The sequence below is a fragment of the Oncorhynchus mykiss genome, chromosome 2, assembly GCF_057628025.1.
Source record: "Oncorhynchus mykiss isolate SJ-2025 chromosome 2, ASM5762802v1, whole genome shotgun sequence".
Taxonomy (NCBI): Eukaryota; Metazoa; Chordata; class Actinopteri; order Salmoniformes; family Salmonidae; genus Oncorhynchus; species Oncorhynchus mykiss.
This window is the reverse complement of record NC_143023.1, coordinates 77,122,338-77,137,368: the sequence shown is the minus strand read 5'-3', so window position 1 is coordinate 77,137,368 and position 15,031 is coordinate 77,122,338. Positions and strand designations below refer to the sequence as shown.

General features: G+C 40.6%; 2 protein-coding genes across 5 annotated transcripts; both read left to right on the top strand.

Moving 5' to 3' along the window:
- The first annotated feature begins 1,220 nt into the window (after positions 1 to 1,220).
- Positions 1,221 to 5,152, top strand: cimap1b (ciliary microtubule associated protein 1B). 2 transcript variants are annotated; one of them, NM_001124506.1, is given in 8 exon segments: positions 1,797 to 1,931; positions 2,633 to 2,751; positions 2,896 to 3,099; positions 4,089 to 4,190; positions 4,384 to 4,505; positions 4,660 to 4,800; positions 4,944 to 4,977; positions 4,980 to 5,147. In NM_001124506.1, coding segments are annotated over 7 exon segments (735 nt in total). In that variant the 5' UTR covers positions 1,797 to 1,931; positions 2,633 to 2,639; the 3' UTR covers positions 5,000 to 5,147.
- Positions 5,153 to 5,835: 683 nt separating this feature from the next.
- LOC110496628 (rab-like protein 2A) lies at positions 5,836 to 10,831 on the top strand. 3 transcript variants are annotated; one of them, XM_021572647.3, is made up of 7 exons: positions 5,836 to 6,507; positions 6,677 to 6,706; positions 7,018 to 7,097; positions 7,275 to 7,354; positions 7,450 to 7,561; positions 7,637 to 7,734; positions 7,851 to 10,831. In XM_021572647.3, exons 1-7 carry the CDS (start codon positions 6,401 to 6,403, stop codon positions 8,034 to 8,036), a joined length of 693 nt encoding a protein of 230 aa, XP_021428322.3. In that variant the 5' UTR covers positions 5,836 to 6,400; the 3' UTR covers positions 8,037 to 10,831. The 3 variants fall into 3 exon arrangements, with proteins under 3 accessions (XP_021428322.3, XP_090064632.1, XP_021428311.3); XM_090208506.1 differs by having other exon boundaries at positions 5,846 to 6,507; positions 7,450 to 7,734; positions 7,851 to 7,934; positions 8,137 to 8,357; XM_021572636.3 differs by having other exon boundaries at positions 5,846 to 6,507; positions 7,450 to 7,734; positions 7,851 to 8,706.
- The last annotated feature ends 4,200 nt before the right edge of the window (positions 10,832 to 15,031 follow it).

Genomic DNA, 15,031 nt, shown 5'->3' with positions numbered 1-15,031 from the left:
CTTTGTTTTGAGCCTGTAATTAAACCCACAAATGCTGATGCTCCAGATAAACAACTAGTCTAAAGAAGCCCAGTTGTATTGCTTCTTTAAATCGGAACAACAGTTTTCAGCTGTGCTAACATAATTGCAAAAGGCTTTTCTAATGATCAATTAACCTTTTAAAATGATAAACTTGGATTAGTTAACAATGTGACATTGGAAGGAGTGATGGACAGGAGTGATGGTTTCTTATAATGGGCCTCTGTACGCCTATGTAGATATACCATTAAAAATCAGATGCTTCCAGCTACAATAGTCATTTAAAACATTAACAATGTCTACACTCTATTTCTGATCAATTTTATGTTATTTCAAATGCACAAGAAAATATGTGATTTTCTTTCAAAAACAAGGACATTTCTAAGGGACCCCAAAATTTCGATAGGTAGTGTATATATATTTTTTTACATTGTTTGCAAACTGTGGGGCTCAAAATGACTGGTCGCCACTGGCTGAATTAAATGTAATTTTACAATTTAAGGCTTTGAAAATAAAACGCTTAGTATATGCTCACTGCTCCGTTGACATTTCAGAGATGAGCTTGTTTTTGTGAGAAATCTTCAAAAAAGCACAGTAATGTTGAATAAATATGAAAAGCATATGCTGAAATATAAAAATATAACATGTTATGTCTCAAAATCGATATCCATTTTACCTCTATGCAGAAAGATGACATGTTCGACGGGAAAGTGACCCCGTCAGATAGACAGCAGCCTTAATTATTGCACAGAATCCAGCCTAGTTGATGAGATGCGTTTTTCCAGATTTAACACTTTTTTTTCTCTGTCTTCTATTGATTTAGTAACCATAATTCTGTCCATCCTGCACAATGGTGAGAACTCCAATCATTTTTGTACGGAATATGATCGAGACATGGAATTTGGGCCATCCAGGCTGAATCAAATCAGGTGTTGTGCCAGAACCCCCTTTTAATTTCCTTAATTTTGTGGCTAGTCAAATGCTTTCTGTGGCACACATCAGAGTCAAATACTTTCTATAGAACAAACTTCACGTCAGGATAGGCAACCGAATTTAATAAATGTGTGTTATATTAAACATAAAGGTAAGGGCGACATGGGCAGCCGCCCAGTGCGTTTTTTGCCGGGGCGGGGGCTGAAGGGGAGGTTCGCCCAGGGTGCCATACAAGCTAGAACCGCCACATTCACTTTGTTTAAAAAAATACAAGTAATATGATTATTGTGGCAGATGTATGTGTGTATTTAGCACATTTTATGTTTAGGTTTTCAATATATCACAAACTGTTTCTGCATATTGGTTTATATTCACACCGAAAACTGCAGACAAAAATGCTTTCTGCTACTAAGATTAGTGAAATGTAGGCTAAACTGACAACGGAGTGAAGGGCAGAAATCTCAACTGGCAAGCAAGTCGCAGCAATGAACAACGCGAAGGAGGGGAGAATTCAGGCACCTGTTGTGATTGGGAGTCCCATAAAACAACGCACAATTGGTCCAGCGTCGTCCGGGTTTGGCCGTGATTGTACATACGATGCTGTTCTTAACGGACTTGCCTAGTTAAATAAAGGTTAAATAAAAAATAAAAAAAAATTTTTCTTCGAGGAGTATCTACCCCCCGCCCCCACAGACACACCAAGAAACGAAATTATCTCTTTGAACAAGTTCTGACTGCATTGCATTACAGAAAAAAAAAATGTTGTCCTTCAATTTTGGTAATCGTAAACAGGTTTATTTTCTGCCACATTGTGAATTTAAAGCCAACCTGCCTGTCAAAATAGCGTATCCATGGTAACGTAGTCATAGTGAGCACGAGGACAACCAAAGTCAAACAATCAGAGCTCCCAAGTGTTTCGTCCTAGGGAGCACCCAGTGCGGAGAAGACCAGTGCCGAGAAGACAACGAACTACAATACAGGTTGGCCATTTAGATCAGGGGGATTTTTTTTCATATCAATATTTATCTTGCAGCTGGCTATTTGCATAAGCGGGCAATTTGAATACAGCCAGACGCGCAGTCACACGGTCAAGGTGTGGAAGATATTTTGTTTTATCGCCCTTGTCCTATATTAACAACAGTATGGTGGTTGGTCTATATCGTTATGATGAATTCATATCTGTTCATAGTTTCAGCACTAGTATGCTGTTATCAACTTTTATTTCAGAGAGGGGTCTCAATTATGGGGAAATCGTTATGTCTATAAATTAACGTCGAGGCAGCGGAGACCCATAAATAGTATAATTTATTTATTAATATAAATAACATATAACAGATAAAACTGGGCTATTTTATTGAGTAAAGCAACTAAACAGTCGTCACACTGATTTTGCTCAAAAATGTAAGAAATTTTAACGCGCAGCTGAGCATATCCCATTATGACATAAATGATGTGCACATCACTATTGCACCACAGTTAGTCTGGAACACCAACCAAACAGACAAACGATCTCCAGACACCAGCACTAACTCACCAGCTCTAAAAAGTTAGGCAATTAACCAAATGAAGGCAATCTGCTTTCCACTATCCTAAAAGGGCAGTTTTTTTTAATGAAAACACTATTGGTATGAGCATCCAGCAAGTTTAAATTGACTCTAATTCCATCTGTCCTTGTCCACAGACTAATCATGTCAGGCACTGATGTTTGGGTTGGCTCCTGGAGGCCCCACAAGCCCAGAGGCCCCATTGCTGCACTCTACAGCAGCCCTGGACCCAAGTATGCCCTGCCTGGAGCGACAGGTACAACTAACTTAGTGATTGATTGACTGACTGATTGATTTATTGGTTGACTTGTTATCAACCTTTTGTTTAGTTGGTTGATTGTTTTTTATTTTGGGGTATAAAAAGACACATGGGCAATCATCTTTGCCTCTTCTTCTTCAGGTCTGAACTACCATGACCCCAGGAAGCTGAAAGCACCGGCGTTCAGTTTTGGGACACGCCATCGCCAATTCAGCTCAGACTGCTCCCCCGGGCCAGGGTACTTGGTTCCCTCCAACATCACCAGGATTGGGCGTGACGGGACCCCTGCATACTCCCTCTACAGCCGCCCCAATGACCCCCAGCTGTTCCAAACCCCCGGACCTGGTCAGTAACACACACCCTTTCTTTTTTGCTCCATCTGCATGTGTTTTAGGTCAGGATGCACAGTGGTGCCTTAATGATACCAGTCAGACAGAATGTGGTGGTACTCTAACAGTGGATCTAAAGTATGACGAAAACCTCCTTAACATCTGGAAGATCATCATGCATTGCTTACTGTTTGGGGTTTTAGGCTGGGTTTCTGTACAGCACTTCGTGACATCAGCTGATGTAAGAAGGGCTTTATAAATACATTTGATTGATTGATGTTTCAGTAACAAAAAACAAACTGGTCCTCAGACATCAGTGTCATTTCACATTTTCTGGTACATTTACATGTTTCTTTTACAGATAACAACATTTCTATAATTTCTACATCCAACTTAATAGAATGTCAACTTTTCTTTTCAAGAAGTGGGAACCCTCGATATTTCAAATGACACATCTGTCAAGTTCTAAAGCCTTTAAAAGAAAAGTGAACTACCAGTTTGTTTAGACAGAGAAGGCCATGGGCTAATGTAAGACACAACTATTTTAAGATATTTCCAAACCCACAAACGTAAAATCCTATCTTAACTAAGGTGTGATGTCTTATCAACCCTGAGGGCCACCAAGGCCGAAGCCTTATATTTCTTCATCATTAAACAACGATCACCTTTGGAGTCTATTACATCAGAAGGACAACAACATATCCATTATCAGGACAGACCACCTACATAGAGGAATGTAGCGTGAAGATAAACAAAGCTAGACATTGGCTCAAATGGCAGCCTCTAGCTCAGGTCCACCTGTATGTAAAATGTATGCACGCATGAGCCTCTAGCTCAGGTCCACCTGTATGTAAAATGTATGCACGCATGGTTAAGTCACTTTGGATAAACACACACACACACACACTCACACACAAGCATGCTCAAAACTCACACCGTCTCTCAGAAACTACATACACACATACAGACTCAAACTTAATTCTAACTTTCTGTTTGGTGTTTCAGGACGCTACTCCCCTGAGAGGTCAGGGAAGTCTGCATATTACTCTGCCCCTGCCTATTCGCTGTCTGCCAGGAGCAAAGGCTTCCGCAACGACCAGACCCCAGGTACCATCCTCTTCAATAAATCCAACACTGTGGCTTTAAGAGACATGGAATAGAATGTTGGCTGTAGAATTTTAAAATGTGATCGATCAAATATTCAGTGAGCATGTTCGATGCACACTAAAAATATGATAGGATTGTGGAATAGAATGTTGGTGTATTTACGAAATGTGATTGTTTGTGTCCTCTCTCTCAGGCCCTGCTGCTTACATGCTGCCCTCTGTGTTGGGGCCTGCTACCGTCAACAAAACCTCCGCCCCTAACTTCTCCCTTCGAGGACGCAGCAAGATCGGCAGCTTCCACGAGGACCTGCAGAAGGTAGATCTGCCTTGTCAAACACAGACTCTTCAAAATTGACATCTCATCTGTCTTCCCACTTTATCGATGATGGACAGATTGAGTTAGGTAGGCCTGTCGTTCATTGTTTTCTTCCCTCACACTTCTTCCCTGTGTGTTTCCGTCTGTACGTCAGACTCCTGGCCCAGGGACATACAGAGTGGTGGACCCCTGCACCTACAAACACAAACCCCCCCACTACAGCATGACAGGACGCAACAGCATGCCTGGAGACACCACCAGGAAACCAGGCCCTGGAGCTCACCACCCTGAACAGGCAAGCCACCTCATCATAACCATATCACACTTCTATAACTGTGTACTTATACAATAATTAAAATAGTCAAATATCTTATATAAAGTTTGTTTCTACCCTCTGTTGCATGGGTAATGCACTAACTGCCCGTCTTCCGTTCCTAGGTGACCTTCACCAGGATCAAACCTCCAAGCTTCTCTTTCGGAATTCGTCATTCTGAGTTCATCGCTCCGCTTATAGTGGACTTGGCGGAATAGGAACCCTTCCCATTCCTCCATTTACCTCATTCCTTCCCAACATCCCTTTTCCTCATCCATACCCCCTTATCTCAGCAATAAATTCAGCAGTATCAAAATGCTCTGCAGTGAAGAAAGTAGTTAATTGTGCCTTATTGTTCTTATGTATTGCCTATCCTGCATGGAGTACAATGATGCTGGAAGACAGGCTAACCTGCTAACCAAGCTAATCCTTGTTGATGATTAAAAACAAAAGTATATTTTTTATATGAAGGCTATGTTTTATCACATCAATTTGATTTGAATAACTGAGAAAAACACATTGGCTATCACGCACGCTTGAACGTTATGAATACTTATGTGGGGGGGAAAGGATTAGGCTTGTACTACACAAACACTACTTCACCTGTGGCCTCCCTTCATATTTTGTGTTACTTGTATGCTGCATGAATGCTATGATTTGGGGAACACTTTTCTTTGGCCCAATACTGTTTTAATTTGACCACTTTCAGTATTAAAATTATTCTGAAATACCTAGTATTATATTTTATTGTTCCAATACCAAAGATGTGGTTTGATATAACATTGATCTGACATGATTCTTCTCAAACCATAATGACTTGGCTATGTTCACTCACTTTGATGTTATAACATGTCAAACGTGTACAATTGTGGTGATAAATAACGCTAGTTTGAAATAAATACATTTTCAACGAATATACTTTTTTCTGTCACGGAAAAATAAACCTTTGGACAATCTTTGGAAATAGACCAATATAACCATTTTCAGGCAATAATAGGAACAGCCTCGTACAAAAAAGGGGGCTTTTAAGCGTCTGCGTTGCATAGAAACAGAAGTTCTCCGGAGGAAGCTGTTGCTACAAAAACATGAAGATGCTAACTACATCGTTTTGAAAACTAGCGTTTTGCCAACGATAACGTGTTTCTACTTAGACTACTGACCGCTAAAGCAGGTTGCTAGATATAGCGTTATATCAGGGACATAGCAATATCCCTGACTGTGTTATGTTAGCTACCCTAACAAGTAGCCTGTGCACTGGCTAGGCTAACGTTACTCTAGATAGCTAAACAACGTCGGGTTGAAAACATGCCCGTTTCGACAGCTAGCTAATAAGTTAACTTAGACATGACTTCGAATGGGTTTGGATCATATTTTAAGTGAATGCATGCAAATATGTGTAGCTATATCTAGTTAGTTAGCTAACGTTAAGCGGTTACTTGCTGTTAATCACAGACTAAGTGCATTCCTTTTGCCAGTTAACTTCTAGCCACGTACTTTACTGTAGCTAGCTAACGTTTGTTTACGTTCTCTAACTAGCTAAGCTGCTGTGAGACGCAGCTCATTTCCCCTTTCTAAAGGTAGAATGGCAGGCGACGCCAGTGGCATTCCTGAACTGGACCAAGATAAATATGATGCCGATGAAGAAGTCAAGATAATCTGCCTTGGCGACAGTGCAGTGGGAAAATCCAAGTAAGTTAGATAGGGAGCATGCCATCTTTTTCTTGTCATTTTGTCACTGCAAATACATCTCAAAGATGCTGAACGTTCTCAGTAAAGGTAACTACATTTTATATCAGCAGTAGTGCTTACTGTTTGTGATCCAGGAGAAGATGTTAACAACTGCCTCTTTGTTTTACAGGTTGATGGAGAGGTTTCTGATAGACGGATAGTATCCTTTCTCACACTGGCGCTCTCATCTATAATTTGTGCAATTGGGTTTTGAGTGTTGCATGATCGCAGAAGAAATTCATCAGTCTTTTAGCTTGATGTAGCTAACTAAGTAATGTTAGGTGTTGCCTAAAATTGATAGTATTAAACTGAAAGAAACCAAATGCCTTCTCAATAGTTCATGCAGTAACTGATTTGGCTTGTAGCAGGTTAATCATCCAGTGTGCCGACAGGCCTTTTGACCAGCAATGTGTAGCTACAGTATAGAGGCTTGACAAAGTTGTTTATTCTATTCCTTAACTTGTTCTCCAGTCATCCCCAGCAGCTGTCAACCTATGCCCTGACGCTCTACAAATACACTACCACCATCGACAGCAAGGCTGTATTAGTAGGTATGTTTATCAATTGTTTTCTTATCAAAATGTCTGGTTTCGACTGAAGAGTTGTTAAGGCTATAGTGAACTGATTTGTTATTGCTGTGAACCATAATCTTGACATTATGTTTTCTGGTTGACTTGCTATCTGTTTGGTTACCTTCAGCTGTGTTTGTGCTTATGTCTGCCCCAAAGACTTCTGGGATACGGCCGGACAGGAGAGGTTCCAGAGCATGCATCCCTCGTACTACCATAAGGCTCACGCCTGTATCATGGTAAGACTTCACACTAGCTCCTAAGACGACAACATTACTTCAAGGCTCATACTTATGTCATAGCTTGTATCATTAACTGTACTTGTCTTTGTCAGGTGTTTGATGTGCAGAGGAAGATCACTTATAAGAACCTGACCAGCTGGTATACAGGGCTGAGAGAGTACAGGCCTGAGATACCCTGTGTGGTGGTGGCTAATAAGATCGATGGTGAGTCAGCCACACAGGCTAATTCTAATAATATTTTATTTTTTACTTTTTGTATTTTTACTCCGTTGTTTGCAGCTGATATGAAGGTGACCCAGAGGAACTTTAACTTTGCCAAGAAGCAGGGACTTCCTTTGTACTTTGTATCTGCTGCTGATGGGACCAATGTAGTCAAGGTGAGGATGGACAACATTGTCCTTAAGAGACACACAGTACTCTGAATACTGTATTCCTTTGCTTAGAAAAGGTTTTTCCAAGTTTTACTTTTACTGTCTTTCGAAATGTGTCCCAGATGTTCAAAGAATCAATCAAAATGGCAATGTCTTACAAGCAGAACTCTAGTGACTTCATGGATGAAGTAATGCAGGAGCTGGAGGTACAGTACATATTTCCCTCTCTGGATATTCGCTCACTGATCTTATACACTCATATATTTTGCTGTTTCCATCTCCTTAATTTACTGCAGCTATTTCACTGACAGTTGTTCTGGTTATGTCATTAGAATGAATGTATTTGGTTGAGTTCACATTTAATTGAACAGAAAATGTGAATGGTAACACATTTGGTGTGGCGTTTAGGCTCTGCTCTTCAAGGTTGCTCCCCACCCAAGGAAATGCTCAGGTAATGAACCTAACAAAGCTAGGGGTAAGGGAGCAGAGTATCTGCCATGCCCTTGATAAACAGAAGAGCAGAACCAAAAGGCAGCAGTTTGCTGAAGTCTATTTGAAAGAAGTGCCATCATGCTGTGTGTTCAATGTCTGATTGATCAGAAACTCAGCTGATACTGTCAGCTTACTAATCATGTGACTGACTTGGATTCGTGCCAGAACCAGCTTCGCTTGATCTATTTGACTGATAGTTGCTCTGGATAAGATGACCTTTAGGTCATTTAGCAGGCTGACTCAGCTAAATGACTTTGCCACAAGCAGCACTGCAGATATTGCGATGAGCAAGATACATGACTTATTTTCAGTCACACACAGTATCTGCGCATGCGCACGGGTTTACTTCAAACTTTTGCAACGTGGTAGCCACGGGACCAAAACAGCAGAGAAGTTGAGCCTCGCGCTTCAACGCTGTTAGTTGTTGGGGAAATTGACTTACTATGCTGTTTACTTTCTGTATCTACGTCATATCGCTGAGTCTACAAGGAGAAGACTGATCAGAGATGCAGCCAAGAGGCCCATGATCACTCTAGATGAACTGCAGAGATCTACAGCTGAAGTGGGAGACTCTGTCCATAGAACAACAATCAGTCGTATATTGCACAAATCTGGCCTTTATGGAAGAGTGGCAAGAAGAAAGCCATTTCTTAAAGATATCCATAAAAAGTGTTGTTTAAAGTTTGCCACAAGCCACCTGGGAGACACACCAAACGTGGAAGAAGGTGCTCTGGTCAGATGAAACCAAAATTGAACTTTTTGGCAACAATGCAAAACGTTATGTTTGGCGTTAAAGCAACACAGCTGAACACACCATCCCCACTGTCAAACATGGTGGTGGCAGCATCATGGTTTGGGCCTGCTTTTCTTCAGCAGGGACAGGGAAGATGGTTAAAATTGATGGGAAGATGGATGGAGCCAAATACAGGACCATTCTGGAAGAAAACATGATGGAGTCTGCAAAAGACCTGAGACTGGGACGGAGATTTGTCTTCCAACAAGACAATGATCCAAAACATAAAGCAAAATCTACAATGGAATGGTTCAAAAATAAACATATCCAGGTGTTAGAATGGCCAAGTCAAAGTCCAGACCTGAATTCAATCGAGAATCTGTAGGAAGAACTGAAAACTGCTGTTCACAAATGCTCTCCATCCAACCTCACTGAGCTCGAGCTGTTTTGCAAGGAGGAATGGGAAAACATTTCAGTCTCTCGATGTGCAAAACTGATAGAGACATACCCCAAGCGACTTACAGCTGTAATCGCAGCAAATGGTGGCGCTACAAAGTATTAACTTAAGGGGGCTGAATAATTTTGCACGCCCAATTTTTCAGTTTTTGATTTGTTAAAACAGTTTGAAATATCCAATAAATGTCGTTCCACTTCATGATTGTGTTCCACTTGTTGTTGATTCTTCACAAAAAAATACAGTTTTATATCTTTATGTTTGAAGCCTGAAATGTGGCAAAAGGTCGCAAAGTTCAAGGGGGCCGAATACTTTCGCAAGGCACTGTAGGTCATGCCTTTAATGTATCTTAAACAATGAATGTACCTTGTAACCATGTGATGGCATTAGCGACTGTGGTTTTACTCAACACTTGTGACCTGGCTGCATCAGTAAAAAGACTGCATCAATGTCACCAATAATTCATTCCAGTGCAGTTACTGATATAGTTATCAATGTACAGGTTAGATATACACTGAGTGTATATCTCACCTCTCACCCCTTTTGCTCTCAGATCAGCCTCAAATCATCGGGACATGGACAGTACAAAGTGTCGAAAGCATTACACAGAGATGCTGGCCCATGTTGACTCCAATGCTTCCCACAGTTGTGTCAAGTTGGGTGGTGGACCATTGATTCACACGGGAAACTGTTGAGTGTGAAAAAAACAGCAGCGTTGCAGTTCTTGACACAAACCAGTGTGCCTGGGACCTACTACCATACCCCGTTCAAAGGCACTTAAATATTTTGTCTTGCCCATTCACCCTGTGAATGGCGCACATACACAATCCATGTCTCAAGGCTTAAAAATCCTTTAACCTGTCTCCTTCCCTTCATCTACACTGATTGAAGTGGATTTAGCAAGTGACATCAATAAGGGATCATACAGTAGCTTTCACCTGGTCAGTCTGTCATAGAAAGAACAGGTGTTCTTAATGTTTTGTATACTCAGTGTACATTTTAGTCAACTGGAAGTGTTGCAGAAGTACTGAAGATACCTCAGAACTACAACGAATGACCACTTCAGAGGTTCTCGATCTAAGTTTATTAGACCTCTTTGGGCTGGATTCAATCCTTATCCCTGATGTATCCCGAGCTGAAATGTAAAGGTTATTCCCGAATGAGCTGACATTTTGCAGCGTTTACAATGAAGGCAGTCTCCGGGAATGCAGGAATATTGCCTTTAAATTGAGCTATAATGAATGCAGATACAGATTTAATTGAGCTCTTAAAATGATGCTCCAGAGGTTTTGCATAATTCATTTGTTTTGAAAGTAGTGATCACAAGGCAAATGGGTCCCCAAAAATGTTGCACAATTGTGTACTACGACATCCATTTTGTATGATATATTATGTCCTGTAATAAAAAATGTTACAAAATCCAATTTGTACAATATGTTACGGATTTGTCATTTCTCAAGATCCCGGACTGCATATTTAATGTTGCGTATGGAAAATAACTTTGTCTGTATGATATCTCATGTATCCTATGAACTGTGATAACTTGTCTCTTGCCCGTGTGCTTCACTCTCAAGGTTTTAGCCAAGGTTGTTAGTGTAATTTAAACCACCTTCAGAAATAACCACAGCTCAAATGTTAACGATGAATACATTTTTGAATTCTGTAATGACTACTGGGAAACTGCAGAGCCACAAGGCTGCAAAGGGCCTCTGAGTTTCCAGGGTCAAAACTGATATGGCAGTTGGCACAGCTAAAACTCTGGCCAAAGTAGATCTCAGTAGCAAGACCAATGAGGAGCCGACACACAGAAGTCATGTTTTTAATTATAAATGTATTACATAATATAACAAACATAGATCTCTGTGGTGGAGCCATCACAGCACTCAGGTCTCTGGACCTGCCTCAGCCTCACTACCCCGCCTCCCTTCTCTATATGTTCCCTTATGGATGATAAGAGAACCATGCCTCTGGGTGAAAAGGGTTCTTGTCAATGGTGCGACTAACCGTAACGTGTTTATTTTTATTGTTGTTCTTTTTCCAGAAATCTACTCAATGGCCAGTGTGTCCTCTCTTCTATTCCAAGTCTATACCCACTTCTGCCCCCCCCCCCCCCCCCCCCCCCCCGACCCCTTTCAGCACGGTGTGTTTGGGAGTAGACACTCAGATGCTAGTTAGAAGCAGGTAACCTAGGTGTCTCCCTCTCTACAGACCATTTTCATTTCAACAGGAAAATGACACTTGAGTATGCCCTTGCTGTATCTGAGATTACATAGAACTGTATCTTAAAATAGCCACAGTAACACTGTCTAGCGAAAATCTGTACATATATATAGCACCAAAGTCAACGCTACTATATTATTCTAGTTAGCTAGCGATCTGACCTTCCACATTTTCACCTCCTATGCTGTCAGGATTCATTCAGCAATGCTAAACTACTGAATAACATGAATCTACTGAGGTTGACATTGTGTTCATCATTAGTTTAACCCAGGCTACAGTTCTGTGTGGAGTTCAGTGCCTTGAAGAAGATATAGAGCTGGGATGCCTGGGGGATCAAGAGGAGGGGATGTTTAGATGGGCCAGGCATGGTCCAGACATGGCCTGTAATAGATCCACCCTGTTAAACTTCACAGTGAAAACAAGGAGAAAATCAACAATGAAAGAAAAGCCCCTTTGAATGATGATAATATCATTTGATCCAATGGCGGGTCTACCAGATCCCCCTGGATAAAAAAAAAAGGAATCACGACTCCGTCTCACCATGTAGATTGTGCTTTGTTGATTAGAAAAGAAGATGAAGTCGACCGTACAGAGAAAGTCATTGGTGTGAATGATGTGTCTGCCTCAGCTCTCTGTGTCCTGTAGCATGGGTTTGCATCTGTATAAGCTACCTGTGGTAAACCCACTGAGGGGTTCAACTAGGTTCTCCATCACTAGGTTCTTTCCTAACAAGGAAAGCAACTGGAGTCCAAACTGCACTGTGTATATGAGCACACGTGCATGCCTGCGTGTGTGTATAGTATGTGTGTATGTATGTGCTGTGTGTAAACCCATGTCAGCATCTCTCAGCATCAGTTAGACATGCGGTATAACTCATCACAGTTAAACCAAACAATACTTTGATACCTTGTCTCAAAAATATAAATATAAATGTTAATAATGCAAAGCTCATAAAATCCATTTTTCAGGTTATATATATATTCCTTTACAAAACATAAAAACGTCTGCAGTTCCACTTCAAAAAGGTTGTGTCCAGACAGTGAAGCTAAATGAATGTCTGTAGTTCTCAAGATTCCCAGGAGATGGCACCATATTACTGAGTAACAGCTCAACAACATCTAGACTAAGGTAGTACTAAGGAAGAAGAAAAATATACCATTGAAAGTTTATTTCTTGGCACGTTTTTCCTTCTTTTTTTTCTTTTTTTTGTCAGTCCTCTTCAAAATCATCTCATCATAGCATACCCTTAAAAACTCTGAACGTCTGAAAAGGGAAAAGAGGACAGTGTATAACTGGATGAAACGGGGAGCAGAGGGCCAGTGCTTCTGGTCATGGAGAGAGTCATAGAGAGGTGTTGTAGAGCAGATGGTAATACTGTAATTATCTGTGTCTCTGTCTCCCATTAAAGCCACAGCCCAAACGCTGCCCCCCCCCCCCCCCCCCCCCCCGCCCCCCACACACAGACAAGGGCTACACAGGAACAGACAGAATGTAATAAATAAAAATTGAAGTTCTCCCCAGTATATTCTCTCTCTCTCTCTCTCTCTTTCTCTCTCCTCTCTCTCTCTCTCTCTAATAGATGTCAAAGGGTCCTGTAATGATTATACATCTGGATTTCAGTGTGTGCACCACGTGTGTGACACAGCCACTGCCAGGAATCTCTGATGTAATTAAGGCTACAGTGGACCACCTTTGAGGGTTTGAACAACTTACACGCACACCTACCACACATATACACACCCACCACACATACAAACACACACTACCACACACACACACAGCAGACAGGGGGTTGTGTACAGAGAGTCAGGGTGTTCCTCCATTCACAGCATACATGCACTGTAATGATAGGTGGCTGTAATGCTAGCACCTTGTTTTGTGCAAATAATCTCCTAGTTCATAGAAAATAATAAAAATCAGATCACACCTTTTTTCCTAGGTGGTTAACTATGCATATATGCCAAACATTCATATATAGATCTATATAATTTTTGATTTTCAAAAATGTATATGAAAACTATCATATATATACATTGCTTGTGATTAATATAAAAAAGCAAATATTCGTGTTTTGTTCAGATTTACAGTGTGAAAGTCCTTTTGAGAGGATCTACTATTTTTTGTTTCTCCTTTTCTTAATGTTCACTCTGAAATTCATGTTAGGCGAGTGAATAGAAAAATGTATCTTCTAAACATCATAATCCAAGAGCTACAAAATCCACCTCCATTATAGAAACACAAACCAACAATCAACCCAACACAAAAGCCAAGGAGTCAGACGGTATGGTAGTGTCCCAAATTATATCCTTTTCCTTATATAGTGCCCCAAAATGTAAATCTCTGATCAAAAGAAGGGCACGGTAGGGATAAGGATGTCATTTGGGACAACACCTATGTCACCAGAGTCATAAGTGAGATTGTCTGTGAGGTCCGATGTGAGACAGTGAGTGTTATCCCTACAACGTTTGCACAACATTGAATTTAACATCCGCTTACTCAAAACGGTGACAAAATAAAGTTTAACAGAGATAGTTTGGACTGGTGTGTGGCTCCGTGACAAGGATATTCACTTAGCATAAAGGTTTCAGTGCTGCTGTTGACTAGTAAAGGTTTTAGTGGTTGTAGTGTCCACCTGGGTCACATTCAGGGGACTCCGTTATACAACAATGTAGATATAAATGTATTATAGAGAACAGACATGCTTCACTGTTGTGAAACTCCAATATACTACATATTTTGTACCTACAAATAACAATAATAAACTTGTATAATAGGAAATCATGTCAACTCTTTATAAGACGCTCATGACAGTTCTATCATGTCAGTTCTATCATGTCAGTTCTAACATGACAGTTCTAACATGACAGTTCTATCATGACAGTTCTATCAAGACAGTTCTATCATGTCAGTTCTATCATGACAGTTCTATCATGACAGTTCTATCATGACAGTTCTATCATGTCAGTTCTATCATGACAGTTCTATCATGACAGTTCTATCATGTCAGTTCTAACATGACAGTTCTATCATGACAGTTCTATCATGACAGTTCTATCATGACAGTTCTATCATGTCAGTTCTATCATGACAGTTCTATCATGACAGTTCTATCATGTCAGTTCTAACATGACAGTTCTATCATGACAGTTCTATCATGACAGTTCTATCATGTCAGTTCTATCATGACAGTTCTATCATGTCAGTTATATCATGACAGTTCTATCATGTCAGTTCTAACATGACAGTTCTATCATGACAGTTCTAGTATGTCAGTTCTATCATGCAAGTTCTAACTTGACAGTTCTATCATGACAGTTCTATCATGACAGTTCTAGTATGTCAGTTCTATCATGCAAGTTCTAACTTGACAGTTCTATCATGACAGTTCTATCTGCAGTATTGAG